We start from the raw sequence: 22,003 nt of genomic DNA on the forward strand, positions 1-22,003 counted from the left end.
ATGCTGTGTAATAAAGTGTTCACCTAAATGTTGTGACCCAGATTTAGAAAGCAAACACAAAGACTTGTCATACTATATTTTCCTGTATAAAGAGCACATATACAGCTGTTTAACAGAAGGGATACTGTCCTGGGTCAGATACATATTTTAAGAGGCTTGTCACACTTTGGCCCAAAGAAAAACAATCCTCAAACTAATTTAGAAATGGGCACATGCCAATTTTCTGTTAAAGGAGGAAGTGTGGGAAAAATCCAGAATATCTAGTTATCTTTCCACCAGCAGTTTGCTGTTTCTCCAGAGGGAAATGGCACACTTGAGGAAACTGCTTGCTCACAGGAAACCTTCTACCCTCCCATCCATTTGGTGGCTGGTAATTATCAGTCATATTTATGCCTTAAAGTAGAAAATGTAGTGAACTGAAAGTAGGACCTGCAAAAATTTTTACTTTGCTTCTTATAGAGTTTTCAAACTAATTTTAAAAATTTCAAGCTGTCAGAGCCATCCAATGGGATCTTTTCCCTCCAGATGGCTGATGATGTAATGCTGTCTTTCTTCAACAACACACAGGCAGCATCTGTCACTGAAATCCCTTTGTGGTTCATTGAACACAACACAGAGAGTCCGTGTGGGAAACTTAGATCAACTTGCTACTCACACTGGATATATGGCATGTGTGAAAAGACACAAAGGACACCAGTAAGTTTATTGCACTGAGTAATTTAAACTAAAACAATGGGAACAACACTCAGCTTACTAATGGTGCAGTTGCAAAAAATATGTTTAGTAATACTATAAACCAGCCCAGGTCTAAGCACTTTGGCCTTCCTTTAATATTCATTACATAAATGTGTACGATAGACGTTCTATACACTTGGAAGCCTATGTGAACTTATAATGATGGAGCCAAGTCTAATTATCTTTTCTTTCTCTGTTCAAGCATGAGTTTTAAAAGGAGTTTATGGGAGTGTGCCATTTTTCTGTACTTACAGGGTAAGAAGAGGAAATATTGTTTGTTTTTCAAAAAGATTAGAGAAAGAAATTTTGCACTTAAAATTACTAATTCTGTACTAAACATTTTACAGCATAATCTGAGTTACCTTGCCTGCAAAACACACAGAATTTAGGCACTATTTAAATTGGCTTGAAATATAATTACTACTTCTTTCCTCTAAAACAAAATTACTTATGCACCACCTAAAATTACTTCTACATATTTCAAATTACATACAGACTACTTAAATTTACTTAAAGCATAATTAATTCCTTATTTCCTGTAAAAACGTGGCTCGTTACCCTCTTATTCTAGTGTACGTCCTCTACCTATTTGCAGGTAAATATAATTACTTTGTAATTTGACATAAAATATGCTAAAATTTCACTTAATTACAAGTACACCCTTAGTTGTGGGACATGTTAAAAAGTGCCACCAACTCATACATTAAAAGTTTGTCATTCCCCACTCATGCAATGGGATCATGAGTGTTAGCTTAGTCAAAGTTATTGATCCGAGCATCAGGCAGCAGATCTGCTCACTGTAAGGTCACCACTTTCCCTGATTCACATAATAAGTACCTCTCCATCTCCCTCCAGGTCTCCTCCTCTGGGACTTAATATCACCCAGGCACACAGGACTAAGATGCTGGCTCCACATGCTTTATTGTGTCAGAGAGCCCGCTGATTGGTTCAGACTGTGGGAAATCTCAGCCAGACTTAAACCCACACATTCATATGGAGATGGTGAAGTATAAATAAGAGGGATGAAGCCAGCAGAGATCAGAACACAGATCTCCACAGAGATCTCTGCAGGACATAAAACCAGGAATGGCGCCTAGAATCACTGCAGCAATGACCAATCCCCAGGAACATCAGACTCTGGCTCACAAGGTAAACTGAGGATTTTATTTGAACCAGTTTTGATATTGATTATAGGCACTTGCATTTTTTAAATTTTAACAAGTTTATTAACAACTTTGTTCTTCATTCTGCAGCTCAGAAAACCTCAGATGATTACGCATAGAGCAAATCAATAGCTGCAACGAGTCCAAGTCTCTCCTTGGTCCAGAGTTCCTCAAACAGCAATGTGAGAAGGCAAACATCCTGGAAATGAGAGTTTGTTTCCTGATGCAGCTATAGCAGCAGAGAGACCTACTGACTGGCTTCAAGAAGATGCAGTTTTCCTCTGAGAAGAACTCTCAAGAGGTTGAGTTCCCTCATCTGAACTCCACAGTCCAGACAAGTGTCCAGTCAACAGCGCCCTCTGGGGGTGTGGTAGACACCTACAGACTGGAGTTAATAGATGAGCTAAAAAGGCCACATTGATCAAACATGATAGGACTGAATTCTTTGAAATTCAATGAACTTCTTCTTCTGTATGCTCAGAAGGCTTTACTTTGTGTGTTCTTGTGTGTGTGCAAGATGACATTTCCAGGGGAAATGACGGCAACAGTACCTTTCGTGTTAAGGAAGAAAACATCTTGTCATGTATGTAACATGAATGAAATCTGAAATATTCTTTATCCTTACTGTACATGTTATAGTAGCTTTCATTACCTTTTGGTTATGATATTTGTGACTTAAGTGTCCTCTTTAAGGACAGATTGTAACAAAAATGTAATAATGATTCAAAGCTGATCTGTTATAGGATCCACATGTTTACGAGGTTTTTTTTCTAAAAGGTTTTCTTACTGTCACAATTTTCTTGATCCTTATTGTGGGTTAAAAATGTGATTGTGATATTTGCACCTCTTGATCAATATTGACCTGTAAGGTCAGTTTTTGTTTAGTGAGTTTTTAATTAATATTTTTGTGTTATTTCAAATTAATTTGTCAAAGACACTGAGTACTGTAACTGCTGTAAACTTTGTCTTTCATAAAGACAGCTCTTTCTGATTACAGCTTTTCTTGTCGAAATCCACAAGTTGCTGTTGTGATGTATCATCACTTCCTGTTGGAGCTTTTATCATTGTTGAATAAACGGACTGCCTGCTGAAAACAATGTCTACTCATTATTTTATGTCATCACTAACATCTTTATAAAGATCAAAGACAAATGTTCTTCTATTTCTTAACTGTTAAGTTGACTGTAAATGCCTGTAAAATGTTGCTGTTGTAGCCAAACATACATGTTTAGTGCAAAACAAAGCACTTTTATGTGATTATTAGGAGTGTTATTAATATAATTTTACTCTGTTTGATTATAGTAAGTCATGTCATCAAACCAAATAAAATTCAAACACATGTTGTGCATATCTATTTATATCACCTTTAGGTGAATAAGAAGTTTAACGTTTTTGGAGTCTGGATTCACGTGACACTCTGATGTGACACTCAATAAGGCACACTTCTATTGCTCTTCCATGGAAAGCAGTCAAAGGACAGAGTGTGGGAAACCAGAAGAAGCTGACTCACAGACCCCCAGGGCAACAATAGATCAAGACCATTGCCCTGAAGGGACAGAGGATAAATGGGAGCATGACTTCAAAAACTGATGTTTTTAACTGTTATATTGGCTATTCCTCTTTTACCCAAAGTAGGATCACCATATCACTGTCTTGCACTACAACTACAAATTTTATAATAAGGTGTAAAACCTATTTCATATGTAAAGTAGGAACAATGATGTGATGTAAAACAAAATTTGAAGACAAAACATCTTTAAAGTGTATGCAATTTTTAACAGAAGGGACAATTCAAGAATATTTGTATATTTTAAGAGATTTACCAATCATGGACAAAAAAAGAATCAAGAATAAAGGAGGAAGCGTGGGAAAATTTTGGAGAACAGTGTTGACTGTAAATGACTATCACTCCACTAGCAGCTTGATAATTCTCCAGAGGGATTTGGCACACTTCGGGAAATTTTTCCCTCCCGGAAAGCTTCCCACCCTCACAGCTGAAACTACAGTCAATTATCAATCGTGATTGTAAATTTAAGTAGGACAGGCCAAAATATTTTGATCTTACTCTTGGTGGATTTTACAGTGTAATTGTAAGTTTAACTATCTGTCACAGCCATCCAATGGGATCTTTTCCCTCCAGATGGTTGGTGATGTAATGCTGTCTTTCTTTGACAACACACAGGCAGCATCTGTCACAGACGTCCCTTTGTAGCTCATTGAACACAGCACAGAGAGTCAGTGTGGGATACTGAAATCAACTTGCTACTCCCACTGACTTTACAGCATGTGTCAAAAGGACAGCAGAATGGTTCAGCAGTAATTTTAATAAAATCAATAGGCACAACACTTATAATGGTTTATTAAAAGATTAGGTTGTAATAAATTGAATATTTGATTAAATTTTCCATTAAAATTACACCAATTTATATATATGTGTGTGTGTGTGTGTGTGTGTGTGTGTGTGTGTGTGTGTGTGTGTGTGTTCGATACAGTGCTTTCGGGGTTCGGTACCCATATGTATCGAACAATACAAAATAAATTTTTAATCTATTTTATCAACTTTCCTTCTGACTATGCTGTCTGTGTTGAGCGCTCAGTGGATCTGCGCTTGACAGTGCAGCCTAGGCGGAGTAGTCGAATGCAGATTCACTGAGCGCAGGGCAAGCTACCGAGACAGAAGTTAAGCTCTCCTTGCAACATGGCAAATTGAACCTCCCCCACCCTCATTCAGATCTGGTGTTTGGAACTATTTTGGTTTTCATGTGACGTATTACCCTGAAGGTAAGCGCGTCATGGACTAAAGTAAAACAGTATGTTGGATGTGCCACGCAATGCTCAATTACATTGGTGGGAGCTAGTGTGTTAGCGCAGTTAGCTCGTTAATGTGTTGGCCGTCCAGCCCCATGCACAGGCCATCCGCATAGCTCATTAACGGAGATTTGCCGTGTTGTGGCGTTAACGTCATTTCAATGAGATTTACGCTGACAGCACTAGTGGGAACACAACAAATATGACTGCACATTTACACCGACATCATCCTAGTGCAAAGACAAGTGGAAGCAGACAAAAATAACAAGCACGCATGCTACTAACTTTACCCGAGTCATTTAGACAGCCGTTAGCACATGATTCTCCTCATGGGGACCTGATATGTTTAATATGCTGCTGAGAATATAGCCCAGAAGAAGCATATAGTATAGCTTTTATTTTGGAAAGAGACATTTCTCTGTAATAAACTCTCTTTTCCAAAGATGAGTGATTCCTCAATCAGATACAGGGCTCGCAAAATCGCCTGCCCGACTTCCCGGGGCTAGCGATTTTTCCAGTCGGGCTACCAAAATCTATCTCTTCCCTGCCCGTCAGGCTATCGTAGGAAGGAAAAATATATGTCAATGCTTTTGCATTCTTTCGGAAATGTAGCTGGGTAATTATGTCTTTGGCATCGGTGAGCCACTGTCAATATGTGACATATTGAAATCGCGTTTGAATTTGCGCTTGTTTTTTGCTTTCACTTTGCAATCGCGAACTGTGTATAGAGAGCGACAGTACTGATTGGTGAGTGATGATAATTTGCGCACCAATTCCTCTGACATCGTCTTATCAATTGTTAGCTTACTATGCAAACATGACAAGTGAAATCTCCCGCAGCAAGCTTAAACATGTGAGAGGTTGATCGTGCAGAGAATCGCTGAGCGTTATGTGAGTGCGTGTGTAAAAGCAGCAGGATATATATTGTAGCAGGTCAGGGCTGTTCGGGGTTCTGTTTGTACAGTTATGTTTTGTTTATGTTGCCATAGTGACGGGTGTCTTGCTTCCCGTGAGCTAGCCAGGGAGCACAGCCGTTTATTGACATCTGCAGAAGAACACTGCCGCTAGCTAACTGCTCAGTGCAGCAACAGCACAGCAGCAGCAACAACAACAACAACACACAGGGCGCCCTCTGACCCCGGAAGGACACACCGTCGCAGTGAGAGGGCGTCACCCGTCACTATGGCAACATAAACAAAACATAACTGTACAAACAGAACCCCGAACAGCCCTGACCTGCTACAATATATATCCCGCTGCTTTTACACACGCACTCACATAACGCTCAGCGATTCTCTGCGCGATCAACCTCTCACATGTTTAAGCTTGCTGCAGGAGATTTCACTTGTCATGTTTGCATAGTAAGCTAATGATTGATAAGACGATGTCAGAGGAATTGGTGCGCAAATTATCATCACTCACCAATCAGTGCTGTCGCTCTCTATACACAGTTCGTGCAATTGCAAAGTGAAAGCAAAAAACAAGGCAAATTCAAACGCGATTTCAATATGTCACATATTGGCAGTGGCTCACCGATGCCAAAGACATAATTACCCAGCTACATTTCCGAAAGAATGCAAAAGCATTGACATATATTTTTCCTTCCTACGATAGCCCGACGGGCAGGGCAGAGATAGATTTTGGTAGCCCGACTGGAAAAATCGCTAGCCCCGGGACGTCGGGCAGGCGATTTTGCGAGCCCTGTATCTGATTGAGGAATCACTCATCTTTGGAAAAGAGAGTTTATTACAGAGAAATGGCTTTTTCCAAAATAAAAGCTATACTATACGCTTCTTCTGGGCTATATTCTCAGCAGCATATTAAACATATCAGGTCCCCATGAGGAGAATCATGTGCTAACGGCTGTCTAAATGACTCGGGTAAAGTTAGTAGCATGCTTGTTATTTTTGTCTGTTTTCACTTGTCTTTGCACTAGGATGATGTCGGTGTAAATGTGCAGTCATATTTGTTGTGTTCCCACTAGTGCTGTCAGCGTAAATCTCGTTGAAATGACGTTAACGCCACAACACGGCAAATCTCCGTTAATGAGCTACGCGGATGGCCTGTGCATGGGGCTGGACGGCCAACACGTTAACGAGCTAACTGTGCTAGCACACTAGCTCCCACCCATGTAATTGAGCATTGCGTGGCACATCCAACATACTGTTTTACTTTAGTCCATGACGCGCTTACCTTCAGGGTAATACGTCACATGAAAACCAAAATAGTTCCAAACGCCAGATCTGAATGAGGGTGGGGGAGGTTCAATTTGCCATGTTGCAAGGAGAGCTTAACTTCTGTCTCGCTAGCTTGCCCTGCGCTCAGTGAATCTGCGTTCGACTACTCCGCCTAGGCTGCACTGTGGAGCGCAGATCCACTGAGCGCTCAACACAGACAGCATCGTCAGAAGGAAAGTTGATAAAATAAATTAAAAATTCATTTTGTATTGTTCGATACATATGGGTACCGAACCGAAAGCACTGTATCGAACGGTTCAATATCGATACGAGTATCGTTGCACCCCTAATATACACACACACACATATATATATATATATATATATATATATATATATATATATATATATATATATATATATATATATATATATATATGTATAAAATTCCCCCATAGGTGAAAATTCCCCAACGGGATGATAAGCGTGCGCTTAGTCAAAGTTATCGATCCCAGCATCAGGCCTCCCTGGGAGGTCACCACTTTCCCTGATTCACATAGAACTCTGAACCTATCTCTCCCTCTCCCTCCAGTCCTCCAGCTGTTTCCCTGAAACCTATTATCCCCTGGGCATACTGGAGCATGTTGCTGGCTCCACATGCCTTATTGTTTGACAGAGCCCGCTGATTGGTTTAGACTGTGGGAAACCTGAATCAGAGTAAGACTCACACATTCATATGGAGATGCTGTAGTATAAATAGGAGGGATGAAGCCAGCAGAGATCGGTGCTATCTACAGAGACTTCTAGAGCACAGAAATCCAAGCATGGCACCTAAAGTCACTGCAGCAATGACCAGTACCCCAGAGCATCTGACAATGACTCACAAGGTAAGTGGAACATAGAATTTACATAATATTCACAGCATGCCAGTAATCATGAAAGCTTGTGTTCTGTTAAGGCTAACTTCATCCTCCCAAATGATGTTATTAATGACTTTGTTCTTTTTTCTGCAGCTCAGAAAGCCTCTGGTGGAGAAGTTACGCAGAGAGCGAATCAACACCTGCATTGAGCAGCTCAAGTCTCTCCTGGGTCCAGAGTTCCTCAAACAGCAGCCAGACTCCAACCTGGAGAAGGCAGACATCCTGGAGATGACCGTTTGCTTCCTGACACAGCTACAGCTGCAGAACCAGCAGCAGAGAAACCTGCTGAACAGCGTCAGCAAGCTGCAGACAGCTTCTGATGAAAATCTGAGAGAGGATGACCTCTTTCCTCTGAGTTCCACAGTCCAGACAAGCACCACGAAAGACAACAGCGCCCTGTGGAGGCCGTGGTAGAGACTCACATAAAGTAGTCCCTAATACAATGGTTTAAAAGACCATATTGGTCAAAGATTACTGGACTGAATTCCTTGAAATTCTTTGTACTTTTTCTTCTGTAGTTACAGAAGTCTTTACTTTGTGTGCTTAATGTGTAATTTCCTGGTAAATGACACCAGTACTGTTTTTCATGTTAAGAAAGAAAACATCTTGCCATGTATGTTGCATGAATCAAATTGATTGCATCAGCAATGATTATTATTTCTTTATTATTATTATTATTTACATTTTTATGTAGATGTTATTATTACATTGTGATTAGAACCTTTGATCTGTTTTAAGGTCACTTTTTATTTTGTTTAGTAATTTGGCGTTTTGTCTTTCATAAAGACAGCTGTTCCTTTACTCGCTTTGAGTACAGTGTTTCTTGTAGTCATTTACAAGTTATTGCTGTGATGTATCATCACCTGCTGTTTGAAGATTTATACTTTATGCGCCTCACTTTGTCTCATTGAATAAACAAACACTGCCAGATGGAAACGATGTCTCCTGATATCTTTGGGTATTTTTTAAGGGCATTTGATCATTTTTGAGTAGAAGCTGAAGTTTCACTCTGCACGTTTAATCTAACTCTCTGCTTTCAAGACGCTTTATGGTCAACCTTTCAAAGAGAAGAAGCAGTTTCTGATAGGTTACAGCTTTTGGAACTTTTGAATTCATTTTCAGATCTCTTTTACTTATTTGTAGTTTATATTTTTTATTTAAACGAGATACAGTTAACATGACAATTCAAAAGTCTACATCAAGAAACACCATCATTCCTATGGAGTATTATCTATGCAAGGTTTTATGCTTGTACCAAAGAAAAGTTAAGATAAAAAGCTGGTTTACAGTGTTTTGTTTTTTCAAAAAAGCTAAACTTTTGTTGTCCATGTGTCCATGTGAACTGTAGACTCAGGGTCTTGGTCTTAACTGAGAGGTGGGGCCCTCAGTCCGACAGGTGTGGTCTTCTGCTGCTGTAGCTCATTTTTTTTTCAAGGTTTAACAAAGATGCTCTTCTGCATAACTTGGTAGTTATAATAATTGGTTTCCCCTCCTCTCAGCTCCTCTGAGGAACACAGATTAACACACAAGGGATCTGAGAGGTGCACAGAAGTGAGCTACACAATTTGCAGAAGGGGCAATTTGAGATAGGAGACTTAAAGGTACAGTAGTGGCAGAGGAGAATGTAGCATCTGATGGTATCCTGTAGGATGGCTTTGGAAGTGATGCTACATAAAACAGCGCTCACTTCAAGAAAAATAAGTGATGATAGAGGCAAAAATTAAACAGTGTAAGTTGAAGAACATTGTCCATAGTTTTTGTGGAATGAGTAAGTACAGGAAAGTATTCAAAGGTTAAGGCGATTAGGGACATAAATAGACATGGGAAGAACAAGTGAAGAGCGTGTGTTGACAAAATAGAAGGAGCACTTTGAGGAGCGGATGAATGAAGTAAATGAGAGAAAGAGAGAGGCAGAGAGATGGAGAATAGTTAGTGAAGAGGAAAGTTCAGAGAATTAATAAGGAGGAAATGAAGGCAGCTAAAAAAAGTATGGAGATTGAAAAGCCGGTTGGTCCAGATGACTGGATGCCTGGAGAATGGAGAAGAAGTGTACTGGTACAAATTTTCAAGGACAAAGTGAAAAAAAGGTTAAAACGAAGATTAAACCAAGGTTAAAAGCAAAGGAGAGCAGCAGAGATGATTCATGTGGATTCATTCATGTAGAGAAAGAGCACCGCAGATACAGTATAATGCTTGCTTTGTGAGTGCTGGGGTTGCACTGTCTTTGTGGATCTAGAGAAAGCATATGATAGGGAGCCAAGAGAGGAACTACAAATGAGAAAGTAGTTGTAGCATATATTTGAGGCTGGTGATGGACATTTATGAGGACAGGAAGACAGACATGTAGTATGCAGCAGGTGAGAGAAAAAGGTTCAAGATGGGGATGGGATTACATCAGGGATCAGCTCTGAACCCCTTCTTGTTTGCAGTGGTGATGGACAGGTTGACAGACAAGGTCAGGCAGGAGTCTCCCAAGTGGCCACATGAGAAACTGGGACTGTTTTGGAGGCTCCCACCAATATGTTTATAAAGAGATTAAATTAATATTGAGCAGAGCTGAGTTCATCTTATTGGGGTGGCCCTCCAGAGTCCTATTAGACAAAGTATAAAAGTTTAACTTTTATACTTTGTCTAACTTTACCTTCACACAACCAATATATAAATGCCATGAAATGTGGAGGGACCCATTCGGTAGTTCTGTCAACTGGGCTCCTTCTGTCTTTCAGGTACTGGGGTACTGCATGTCTACTTTTTGGTACTTTTTCTTTTTTTGATAAATAGCAAGCGTATTATTCTGTCAGTATTGAGCAAAATCACTTCCAGCACTTTGTTGAAATAACATGTAAATAGATAGATAGTTACCCTGAGAAGGTATACCTAGTAAAGTATCTGGCGAGAGTATCCACGTGGGCACACCAACTAGTTAAAAATCAGTAGCCACTTTCAGTCTTACAATACTACTATTGTAGTCTGTCAAAAGAACATTTTACTATAAAACCTTTGAGAAATGTCTGTTTTCTGTTTCTGTAATGACTGATGTAATGTCTTTTTATCTTTATGTTGTGCTTTTAAATACAGTGAGCACCCTAAAAAAAATGCAAAACTGACATATAACCAGGCTCAAGTGGGTATACATTCTCTGCTTATCTCCTCTCCATCTGTCTGTGCTGTCTGTGTAGGGGCTCAGGTTTCTCATTTCCCTGCCTCTGAGCCCCCCACAGCTCCATGCACAAGGCCGAACGTGCCCCAGTCACACGCCCTCCTCTTTCTCTGCTGCTGGGAGCCACAGCGACACACGGCTTCCCACACTTCTGTATGCAGCCTGCTCAGCAGCACACACAATAGAAGTGTGTCTGCTCTAACAAAGCCTCGGGACCGTTCTCAGGCAGGGAAAGCACAGAGGCCCACTTCACAACCATCTGGTTTTGCTATAACTGGCTGCTGAGAAAAAGAGACTGAGAAAATATTAAACATTAAAAATATTAATAATGCTTTTACCTCATTTTGAAAGTTATTTAATATTATTCATTTGAGTTGTCTTTTTTATCATTAGAAATAATTAAAGACAGAAACAGTGGTGCTATTTGAGAATAAAAAGCCACGTATTTAAAAAATGTTGTAGTGAGTATTTGCTGTTGCAGTTGAGATGTTAATAATATGTTAGTAATGAGTTTTATCATCCACACAGCACATTTTACAGTCTTTTTAGTGTCGATTAGATTTGTGTCGTTGAAGTGTCTGTCCTATGTCCCATCATGGTCCATGTGCATAGTCTAAGCTTCACAGAAGGAAACAAAATTTTCCCGTGTCCACTTCAGGAAGAGCATTTTCCCACTGATCTCTCTTATGTATGGCATACAGATAAAGCATCCCACCTGTTCTCTATGACAGCCATTAAATGTGCTCTATTGTCCTGAGCTCTGAGGCCCCTGATTGGCCAGAAAGCAGTGAAAGCGCAAGATGAGCAGCATAAATAAGGAGCAGGCACACAGAAGTAAACAGAGACGTCGTCTGAACCTTTGCAAGCAAGACCAGAACTTCCCACAAGAAAAAACAGACCTCGTCATGGCTCTCTACGCAGATCTCACTCTTCAAGACACCATGAAGGAGCAACTGTTTAGGTGAGCTGAAGTTCTGTTTCTCTATTCCTAGTACGAGCTGTTCACCAGAAATGTACTTTTCACCAAAAGGACAAATATGTTAACATTGTTGTGACTTTTCTTTCAGATGTAAACTTCACATGCTGGAGAAGAAATGCAGCACCGGAGTGGAGAAGCTGAAGGCTCTGATTGCAGAACATCTGCAGAATGGTCTCCCTCTCTCAGACTTACTGGAGAAAACAAAGTCATTGCTCACGTTAAGAAAAGCCCTGCTGACACACAACGGCTACTCCAAATATTCAAGGGACATTTTACGCCTGTTTCCCGATGCAGAGGATGACGTGGCTCCACTGTGCTTTTAAGAACAAAACACGAACTACAAAAAGTCATCGAAACTGGATTCAAACCACCGCATTTTTAATGGCAGTGATGCAAGCTGGATTTCTGTGTTAAAAATCTACTGACTGTTAAAAGATGCATTATTTGCATTACGACAAGGAGACTCTCAAGGGCACCTGCGGCACATTTCAACCATTTTACTGAGTATTTCTTTTTTTAAAAGGAAACATTTATTTTAGCTCATACGATATGATTTCAGTCGAGCTTTAACAGGAGCCTGTGAAAGATAACTGAATTCAGGGTCAAAAGTGGTTGTTGACTGTGCAGAAGATGTGTTTTGCTGCTATTTGTGGGATTTATGTTTCTTGTGGTTGTCAGATTTTTATGTGAAGGCCACAGAAGAAAAATCCAGCCTCGAAACTATGCAACAATTAGTTGTTGTTTGTGTAATTACTATTTTTTTTTCACCAGAATTTTAGCGGTATAATTTTTACATTTTATACCAACAGTAACACTGTGTGATTATATTTTTGCATATGTATTTTGCTGCCTTGTTTCAAGGTATATTTGATAAAATCCTTTAATACAAACCTTTCTTTTGAAAGGAGATTCATCTCTGTTTATGCTGTGTATGCATATTTTGTTTATTCATCAGTTTTGTTTTTATTCATCCAAAGTGGATTTTAATTTGTTTTTATGTTGTTGTTTTTTTGCATATTTCAAGAAAATAAATATGTGAAGATCAAATTCTTGTCATGTGACTTTATTTGAATTAATTTGGGAGAATCAAACTATTTAAATATATTGTGTTGATTCAAGAAACTTTATTATAATTTTATTAAATGTATTATATTTTCACACTCCCTTGAGTGGAAATTTTAAACACCATGTTTCATGAGAAAGGCTTGATCAGTGTGAAAAGATGCTAATCGTAGACTATGATAATGTCTGAATTTGATGACATAGAGCAAGGGTTCCAATGGCAGCCCTTGACAACCATTCGTGTGTGACTGACAGGCACATCCAGAAAGGAATGTAGTGCTATGCATTGCCTTTATCCACTTTATTTCATGCTATGATATAGCAGCTTGGAATGAGACAAAAAGAGATTTTCATTCATTTCTTCGATTTTAGCTCCTCTGTCCTGGTCATTATAGCAGACCTCACCTTCTTAGCACTGACAAATATTGTGGTTATCATGGGAAAAAAAACACAAGCCAGCACAACAACTTGTGTGCAGTTTTCTTGTGCAATTCTCAGTAACATGCTGACTCCCTAAATAGACACTCAGTCATCAGAGCACTGGGAGCATCTGATCTACAGTATCATATTTTAACAGGAGGACAGGACTTTAACACTGCTGTTAAGCCATCATTCAAACACTAAATTTGCTTGTGAAAAAGTGCTGCTAATCCCATCAGCATATGCAGTAGCTATATGTCATGCTGTTTTATATAACACCACATTTTAGAATGATGAAATATGGTGTAAGCCAGGGGTGCCCAATCCCGGTCCTCGAGAGCTACCGTCCTGCAGCTTTTAGATGCATCCCTACTCCAACACAGCTGCATCAAATGGTTTGATTACCTCTTCAGCATGCCATCATGTTTGGCAAAGGCCTGATAACAAGCCATTCATTTGATTCAGCTGTGTTGGAGTAGGGATGCATCTAAAAGCTGCAGGACGGTAGCTCTCGAGGACCGGGATTGGGCAGCCCTGGTGTAAGCTATTAGCTCAAAAGAGAAGAGTTTTACCAGCATCTGTCTGTCTGTTCTACGGTCCATCACATTTTTATGTGAACCTAACAAAAACAGTCATAGTCAAGTGAGAAATAAGCAGTTTTGCCAAAAGATGTTAAAACATTTTTCTCAGTAAACAGCAGGTAAAGTTACCCTGTTGTTTCAGATAACATTGCCTATTAAAAAACACGTTGCTAAACATGCAGAGCAGATTTTCAGTTTTATATAATTTCCATGATTAAATAATCAAAATAAGTCAAGCAAAATGTGTTGTTTTTTCTGATTGCTTTATTGCGCATCACTTGGCTTGAAGAGATACATTCATTTTGAGATGTTTTACAAATAACAGCGCCTTCATTGAAGGTATGTGTGCTGTCACTCACAGAGTCAATAAGCAACACGTTTGTCTTGAAGGTTATCTGCTAAAAATGCAGACAGTTAACACATTTAAAGACCAGAAAGGACATTTCAATCAGTAAAGTATGTGGATATCACATAAAATTTTACACATGTTCAACATGCATACATACATCACTGTCAGTGTAACCAACATTATGTAGGAATTCAAACTGGGAATAATAACGTCTACTTTACAATGAATCGGAATGCGACTACTTTTGAAACACAAAATAACAGCCAACCCGTTGTCTGCAAATATTGCAGAAACACAGAATCTGACCTTTACAAAAGGCAATAATATAGATTAAAGGAAAATGCTGCACAGGCACCCTTCAAAATAAGACAATCCCAGAAACAAGTACAATTACAGGTACTTCTACGAAGATAGAGTTTTTACTTCCAAGCACACTTTTACACAAGTCCTTCCAAGGCTTCTACCAAGGTCTCCATAAAGCAGTGCTGACTGGACTTTTGTCTTTGATGATGCTCGTCTGGACTGTGGAGCTAGATAAGTTGGCCTCTCTCAGGTTCTTATTAGAAGAAGCATGCAGGTTGTTGACATGGTTCAGCAGTCTTCTCTGGGACTGAGTCTTCACCTCATCTTTGGACAGGAAATGGACCATTTCTTGGACACACCTGGAGTAGCCCTGATCGACTGTTGCAGAGTTCACAGCTTGACGCTGCTGCTGCAGTCGTCTCAGGAAGCAAACTGTCATCTCCAGGATGTCCGCCTTCTCCAGTTTGGAGTCTGGCTGCTGTTTCAGGAACTCTGGACCCAGCAGAGACTTGAGCTGCTCAATGCTGGTGTTAATTCGCTCTCTGCGTAACTTCTCCACCAGAGGCTTTCTGAGCTGCAGAAAGAAGAACAATAATATTACTAAACTTGTTCAGTGGCACAGTTTTTAGCACAAAAAAAATCAGTTGGCTGTATGTGATATTAAAATATCTATGAGTCTCCAGTTTACCTTGTGGGTCAGAGTTGGATGCTCCTGAGAACCGGTCATTGTCGCAGTGACAGGTGCCATGGCTGGATCTCTCTGCTGTAGCGAGAATCTGATCTCTGCTGGCTTCATCCCTCCTATTTATACTCCCACATCTCCATATGAATGTGTGGGTCTTGGTCTGACTGGAGTTTCTCACAGTCTGAGCCAATCAGAGAGCTCAGCAAGACAATAAAGGATGCAAGACACTGAATGGTGTTATTGCCTTAAGGATAATGGTTAGATCTCAGGGGAACAGCTGGCGGGCTGGGGGGAGGTTGATGGAGAGAGACTCACACAGCTCTGTGTGGATCTGGGAAAGTGGTGACCCTGTAGAGAAAGCTGATCTGCTGCCTGATGCTGAGATCAATGACTTTGACTGAGCACAGGCTCATCATAACAACAGAAAACACATCTGAAACGGTCATGAAAATATGTTAAGCTTAGACAACCACATATTTCTGCCTTATTTACAACAAACGTGTCACAATTAGGTGTCATTTTAACTTGACTAGAATGCATCAAAGTAATACTCTTGAGATATTTTTGTTGATACTGTTATCGCACAAAATACTATCGCAGATACAACAGAAACTTTCCTCAACACATCTCCCTATCAACAGCTGGATTAATGAGATTTTTAATAAAGTTTGATTATTGATACAACCTAAACTCATCAGACCACAACCAGCACACGATCAATTCATGAGTGAACACCCTTTATCCTATCAAAATCATTATCATCATCATCATCAAAAAAAAAAAAAAAACTTAAGGAAAAAGAAATTAAGAAAAAAAGCCTGGAATGCAGAGAGACAATCTGAGTTCGAAGAAGGAGAAAAGGAGCCTTTGAATTTTCATTAATCCAAAAATGTCTGCATTCCTTATAGCAGTTTTACAAAAGCCTGGTAATGACGAGTCTTGATGGCTGGAATTTCCATTCACAGGCAATGAGACAAAACTCGTAAACTGACTCCATAATTAATGTGATGTGCAACCAGACACACTTCTTTTGTTCTTGAAAGCAGTAAATGGGGAGAGTGTGGGAAACCAGAGAAAACCCACTCACAGAGCCCCTGAGGGACAATAGAGGCAGGCCAGACAAAGATGTCTGTGAAGGGGGAGGAATTCTTTACCACTGAATTTAAACTTTTTACATAATTTACTCACTCAAGATGAGAAAATGTTAATTTAGAGTTCTTAATAATTATATTTTTTGTACAGATATTAAATATATTCTTTGAAAACTTTTGTTATGATTTGTGGTTTTGTTTAAATAAAATCTAAATTATTTTTTTGAATAAATTTTATTTTTAAATACAATTTAAATTAAAGAAAAGTGCCAAATTATCACACTGTTTTTAAATTACATTTTTATTTGTAGTTCTACATTGTTACCAATGACCAATTTTAAACTCCCGACAGCTACATCATTATAACAATGTGTATTACCTGGATACATTTTCATGACAAAAGAAAAAGTAAGTAGAATAGTAACAGCTATAATAATGTACAATTAAAAAAAAAAAAAAAAAGACAAGGCATACTTTATCTAGTCCAAAAATAGCAGCCAATACATTAAATAGTTCAATAAAATACAATATGACAAATCAAAAAAGTTTAATAAAGTTAAAAAAGAGCCTAATTAACCTGAAAATAAAGTAGAATAAAATAAATGAAATATTTTAAAGTAAAAATATAAAATAAAAAAAGGAGAATGTCATATTTATTACATATTTTTCTTAATAAATACTTATAATGACCTTATATCATCTACCTGCTCAATCGTGTCTACACCCATCTGGACCAGCCGGCGAGCACTGTGAGGGTCATGTTTTTTGACTTTTCCAGTGCTTTCAACACCATCAGGCCGACCCTCCTGGGTGATAAGTTAGCAGCGATGCAGGTGGATGCTTCTCTGGTGTCCTGGATTGTTGATTACCTGACAGGAAGACCACAATATGTACGTCTCCCACAGTGTGTGTCTGACAAGGTGATCAGCAACACAGGGGCACCACAGGGGACTGTCCTCTCCCCCTTCCTCTTCACCCTCTACACCACAGACTTCAGCCACTGCACAGAGACATGCCATCTTCAGAAGTTTTCTGATGACTCTGCGGTGGTTGGATGCATCAGCAGGGATGATGAGACAGAGTACCGGGCTGTGGTCGACTCCTTTGTCACGTGGTGTGAGCAGAATCATCTGCAGCTCAACGTGGCAAAGACCAAGGAACTGATCGTGGACTTCAGGAAGACCAGGAAACACTTGACCCCTGTTTCAATTCAGGGGGTCAGTGTTGACATTGTGGAGGACTATAAATACCTTGGAGTACACATTGACAATAAACTGGACTGGGCTAAAAACACCACAGCACTTTATAGGAAGGGCCAGAGATTTTCTATGAGTCTGTTGTGGCCAGTGCGATCCTCTATGCTGTTGCATGCTGGGGGAGCAGGCTGAGGGTTGCAGATGCCAACAGACTTAATAAACTGATCCATAAGGCCAGCAATGTTGTGGGGATGGAGCTGGACTCCCTCAAGGTGGTGTCGGAGAGGCGGATGCTGTCCAAGATAAAGACAATGTTGGATAACACCTCCCACCCACTCCATGACATGCTGGTCAGTCACAGGAGCACGTTCAGTGAGAGACTGAGATTACCGAAAAGCACCACTGAACGACACAGGAAATCATTCCTGCCTGTGGCCATCTCCCTGTACAACGCATCCACTTAACACACTGGTTACTGCTACAACTACACATGTTTCTTTTCCAACTATTTATCTATGAGTGACTTATGTATGTATGTATGTATATATATGTATATATTGTACTATTCTTAGTTAGTGTATTGTCTGTCTTGTCTTAATGTTGGTTTAAAATGGAGCACTGTAACAAAAAATAATTTCCCCCAGGGATCAATAAAGTATTCTGATTCTGATTCTGATATGTCTGTGCAGGTATAGAAAGTAAATGCTCATACATAAAATTTAAATATAAAATACACATCCAAATATACTTTGTTGACTAACAGTTAGGTCACATCCCTAACCAAAATATTTGTGTTTATACTCACTCTCCTAGCTTAATTACTGACAGTGTCTACACAACAAACTCTGCCCTCATGGGAGAGCCGGGAGCTGCTGGTGTGTAGATGAATTAGCATTTAACAAGGCACATGCCCATTGTTGAGTGAGAGCTCAGTCAATGAACAGAGTGTGGGAAAACTGTGAGAGAGCGAGTCACAGTTCAGTGTGATTAGCATCTTCAACCTCACCAGCACCTGACTATTCTCCAAAGGGGAATTGGCACACTTCAGAGGAAGATTTTCTTCACTGTTTATTCTCTTTTTCCTTGTATTTCTTTCTCTGCTGGTCTCTCTTTGGTGCCAATTCTGTAACTTTTGCCAGCTTCATTTCCACTCTGTGTCGTGGGTCATTATTTCAATCTAAACCTCTTTACTTTTTCCACTGATGGATACTAAAATACCATGGCAATGTGGTCCTTTTTAAACAGGTTATAAAGGCTTTTTCCGCAAAGTACATTTTGACAAAGACTTTTTTTTAAATCAATGCCACAATATATAATTTGACTAACGATGGTGGGTAATAAATACAGAAAGGGACTCTAATAGCTAATATCTCAGGTGATATCTTATTTCCTGACTGAGAAAGTTAAACTAAACTTACATTATGTAAGTTTGGTTTAACTAATGCACTCTATTAAAACAAAAAAGGTAATAATCAAACTTCAGCATATGGCCTTGTGCTATGTCTCAGATTATTGCTTAATCTTAAAACACAAATCTGCCTTTCAATCCTGCTATTTTATTTTAACATCATGGGATTTTTAATGTGAAAGGTGCATATGGCGTGTTCTCACATGTGTGATGGGATGATCAGCGTGTGCTCAGTCAAAGTTATTGATCAAAGCATCAGGGGGAAGATCTCCTCTCTACAGGGTCACAACTTTCCCAGATTCATACAAGCCCCACCCATTACCCCCACCCCCAGTCCTCCACCTGTTCCCCTGAGACCTAGCTATTGTTCCTCCAGCAATAAAACAACATTCAGCATGTTGCTTCATCCATATTGTCTTGCTGAGCTCCCTGATTGGTCAAAATGGTGAGAAACTTCAGCCAGGCCAGAACCCACATATTCATATGGAGATGTGAGATTATAAATAGTGAGATGAAGATGATAGAGAGATGAGATTTCTACAGCACAGATATCCAGGCATGGCACCTACAATCACTGCAGCAATGAGTAATTCTCAGAAGCATTCAACTCTGAATCACAAGGTAAATTGCCCACCAATACCTAAACATATCTTTACAAATTGTCTCATATAATGCTTAAGTTACACTCTGGATAAAGTTTATTTACTATTTTCTTTCCTCTTTTTGCAGATTAGAAAGCCTCTGGTGTAGAAGTTACGCAGAGAGCGAATTAACAGCAGCATTGAGCAGCTCAAGTCTTTCCTGGGTCCAGAGTTCCTCAAACAGCAGACCGTTTGCTTCCTGAGACGACTGCAGCAGCAGCATCAAGCTGTGGCTTCAGCAGCTGTTGATAAGGGCTACTCCAGATGTGTCCAAGAGGTGGCACATGTTCTGTCCAAAGAGGAGGCGAACACTCTGTCTCAGAGAAGACTGCTGAACCACATCAACAAACTGCAAAACTCCTCTGACAACCTGAGAGAGGCTCATATCTCTCGTCTGAGCTACACAGTCCAGACTACCATGACCAAAGATAAGACTCGAGTCAACAGCTCCCTCTGGAGGCCGTGGTAGACACCAACTGACAGAAGATGTTAACAATGTGACCATGTTGGTTAAATATAAATAAGATTTTCAATGTTAAATGAGAAATCTGTGACAGATTTTGAGCACAAAGTTCTGTTGCACTGATAGTTTCTTTCTTTTTTAGAAACACAATATTGTTTTCTATGATAACATACTTTCTCTCATTGATGCATGATATGATAACTACCATAAAAACTGACCAAGCTTGGTTAGGAATGATCATACTTAACTTATATTCCTGTTGACAGGAGTTGTGAATTTTCTACCTACTTTTTTGTTTTAATATCACCCTTTCTGATGCACTTTTATGCATTGCTTTCTTATCTGGAAGATTTGTTGACCCATATTGGGTACTGGAATTATGTGTTCTATTATTAACATATTTTGCAGTGCAAAAAAGCATAAATGTGTGCATAACTCAAAATGTATTTTCTCTGATTGAGATTTGGGTCACTTTCTTTAGTTTATATTAAATTATCCTGCTGTGCCTTTTTTTAAACATACTGGAGCTGTTCATTCTACTCTGATTAAGGGCATTGACTAGAAATACAAGTTTTTGCTGCCATGCATCATCACCACTCATGCCTCAGTGAAAGTACGTAAACATGATGTGACCTCTTTATTCTTCACGATCAAAAATAAATAAATAAATAACTGAATATTGAGTTGTGTCACCTCATCCCTTCTACTGACAAAAGATCAGTGTTGGTCAAGCTTTTAGTGGAGCAGAGTTGTCATTGTTTACTGGAGCATTACATTGTTGAGATACATGAACCACATCTTTCAGTAAGGACACTTTCTGTTATGGCTGCCAAATATCTTGTAGCTGCTGCTGAAACACAGAAATCGATTCATTTCTTAAAACATATGATGACTTGTAAAATAAAACTGACAATTTGATCATTCCCATCTGTTGTTGTGCCTTTATTAGTCTTAAGGTTGGCAAGCTCCTCTTATTTCACAGTCTAGGATCACACTTCAAACATGTGGCCCTTGAGCCAGAACAGGCCATTTAAATGGTTGAATAAAGCCCTGAGAATGGCTTTTCAAAGCTGATAAATGCAGAGCAGAAGGTTTTCATGTTTAGACTACATGCTGCATTTGTAACAGGACTCTATTACTGAAAAACTGCAACATGACAGTTCTGACTAAACTCCCAATTCTGTCCAAGCTAGAAGTCAAGCTAATCATCAGTTTGACAGATTTCTGACTTCTTAAGGAGTTAACTCAACATGTTTTTTTTCATTTACTAAAGTAGTGTTGATTTTTAATGACAGTGGACTGGATGTGAAAAAAAGAAAGATCATTAGTTCTTGTACTTTGTAACATATACATTAGTACAAGTTATGCATCATATACGAGTGGGAGTGCATGTATTTGAGCCTGTATGTCTACTTTCGATCGTGCGCAGACAGGGACAATTACATTCAAACTTTTAGAAGGCTCAGCTTCCAATCGTCTCATAAATGCAGCGCTCCATAATTAATATTTATGGAATATGCTGTTTACAAATCTAATCAACGTAAATAATCAGAGATTCCAATCTAATCCACCCATTTTAGGGTGGAGCCTTTAGGTATCAAACCCGAGGCAAAGACTCAGTAATTAGAAGTGAAAGAAATGTGGCAAAGCAGATAAGATGACAAACAAGCACAACATTATTTCAGTCTCTTAACCACAGCAGTCCACCGAATCATCAAGCACTTATCCAGTACAGACACTGGAACATCACCTTGTCACTCCATAGACCTGTAAACAAACCAAACTGGTAATACAGTTGTTTTATATTAAAGTTTTTGAATTCATACAGTGCAAACCCTCTATTTAATATGCAGTCACAGCAC

The 22,003-nt window shown here is 39.3% G+C and overlaps 3 protein-coding genes and 1 pseudogene across 4 annotated transcripts; 3 read left to right on the forward strand and 1 right to left on the reverse strand.

Annotated features, from left to right (window-relative positions):
* The first annotated feature begins 7,412 nt into the window (after window positions 1-7,412).
* LOC101481725 (transcription factor HES-5-like) lies at window positions 7,413-8,728 on the forward strand. The gene is made up of 2 exons (XM_004547430.5): window positions 7,413-7,770; window positions 7,897-8,728. Exons 1-2 carry the CDS (start codon window positions 7,708-7,710, stop codon window positions 8,215-8,217), a joined length of 384 nt encoding a protein of 127 aa, XP_004547487.3. The 5' UTR covers window positions 7,413-7,707; the 3' UTR covers window positions 8,218-8,728.
* A 3,086-nt stretch (window positions 8,729-11,814) lies between these two features.
* Window positions 11,815-12,923, forward strand: LOC143418763 (uncharacterized). The gene is made up of 2 exons (XM_076884469.1): window positions 11,815-11,924; window positions 12,031-12,923. The coding sequence occupies exons 1-2, from the start codon at window positions 11,869-11,871 to the stop codon at window positions 12,263-12,265; spliced, it is 291 nt and encodes a 96-aa protein (XP_076740584.1). The 5' UTR covers window positions 11,815-11,868; the 3' UTR covers window positions 12,266-12,923.
* Window positions 12,924-14,249: 1,326 nt separating this feature from the next.
* LOC101482299 (transcription factor HES-5-like) lies at window positions 14,250-15,468 on the reverse strand. The gene is made up of 2 exons (XM_004547431.4): window positions 15,346-15,468; window positions 14,250-15,231 (listed from the first exon to the last, which is right to left on the reverse strand). The coding sequence occupies exons 1-2, from the start codon at window positions 15,451-15,453 to the stop codon at window positions 14,815-14,817; spliced, it is 525 nt and encodes a 174-aa protein (XP_004547488.4). The 5' UTR covers window positions 15,454-15,468; the 3' UTR covers window positions 14,250-14,814.
* Window positions 15,469-19,479: 4,011 nt separating this feature from the next.
* LOC101482590 (transcription factor HES-5-like) lies at window positions 19,480-21,042 on the forward strand (annotated as a pseudogene). Its single transcript, XR_013098683.1, has 2 exons — window positions 19,480-19,658; window positions 19,767-21,042. The product of XR_013098683.1 is annotated as a transcription factor HES-5-like (transcript).
* The last annotated feature ends 961 nt before the right edge of the window (window positions 21,043-22,003 follow it).

This window comes from Maylandia zebra, linkage group LG5, assembly GCF_041146795.1.
Source record: "Maylandia zebra isolate NMK-2024a linkage group LG5, Mzebra_GT3a, whole genome shotgun sequence".
NCBI classification, from domain to species: Eukaryota; Metazoa; Chordata; class Actinopteri; order Cichliformes; family Cichlidae; genus Maylandia; species Maylandia zebra.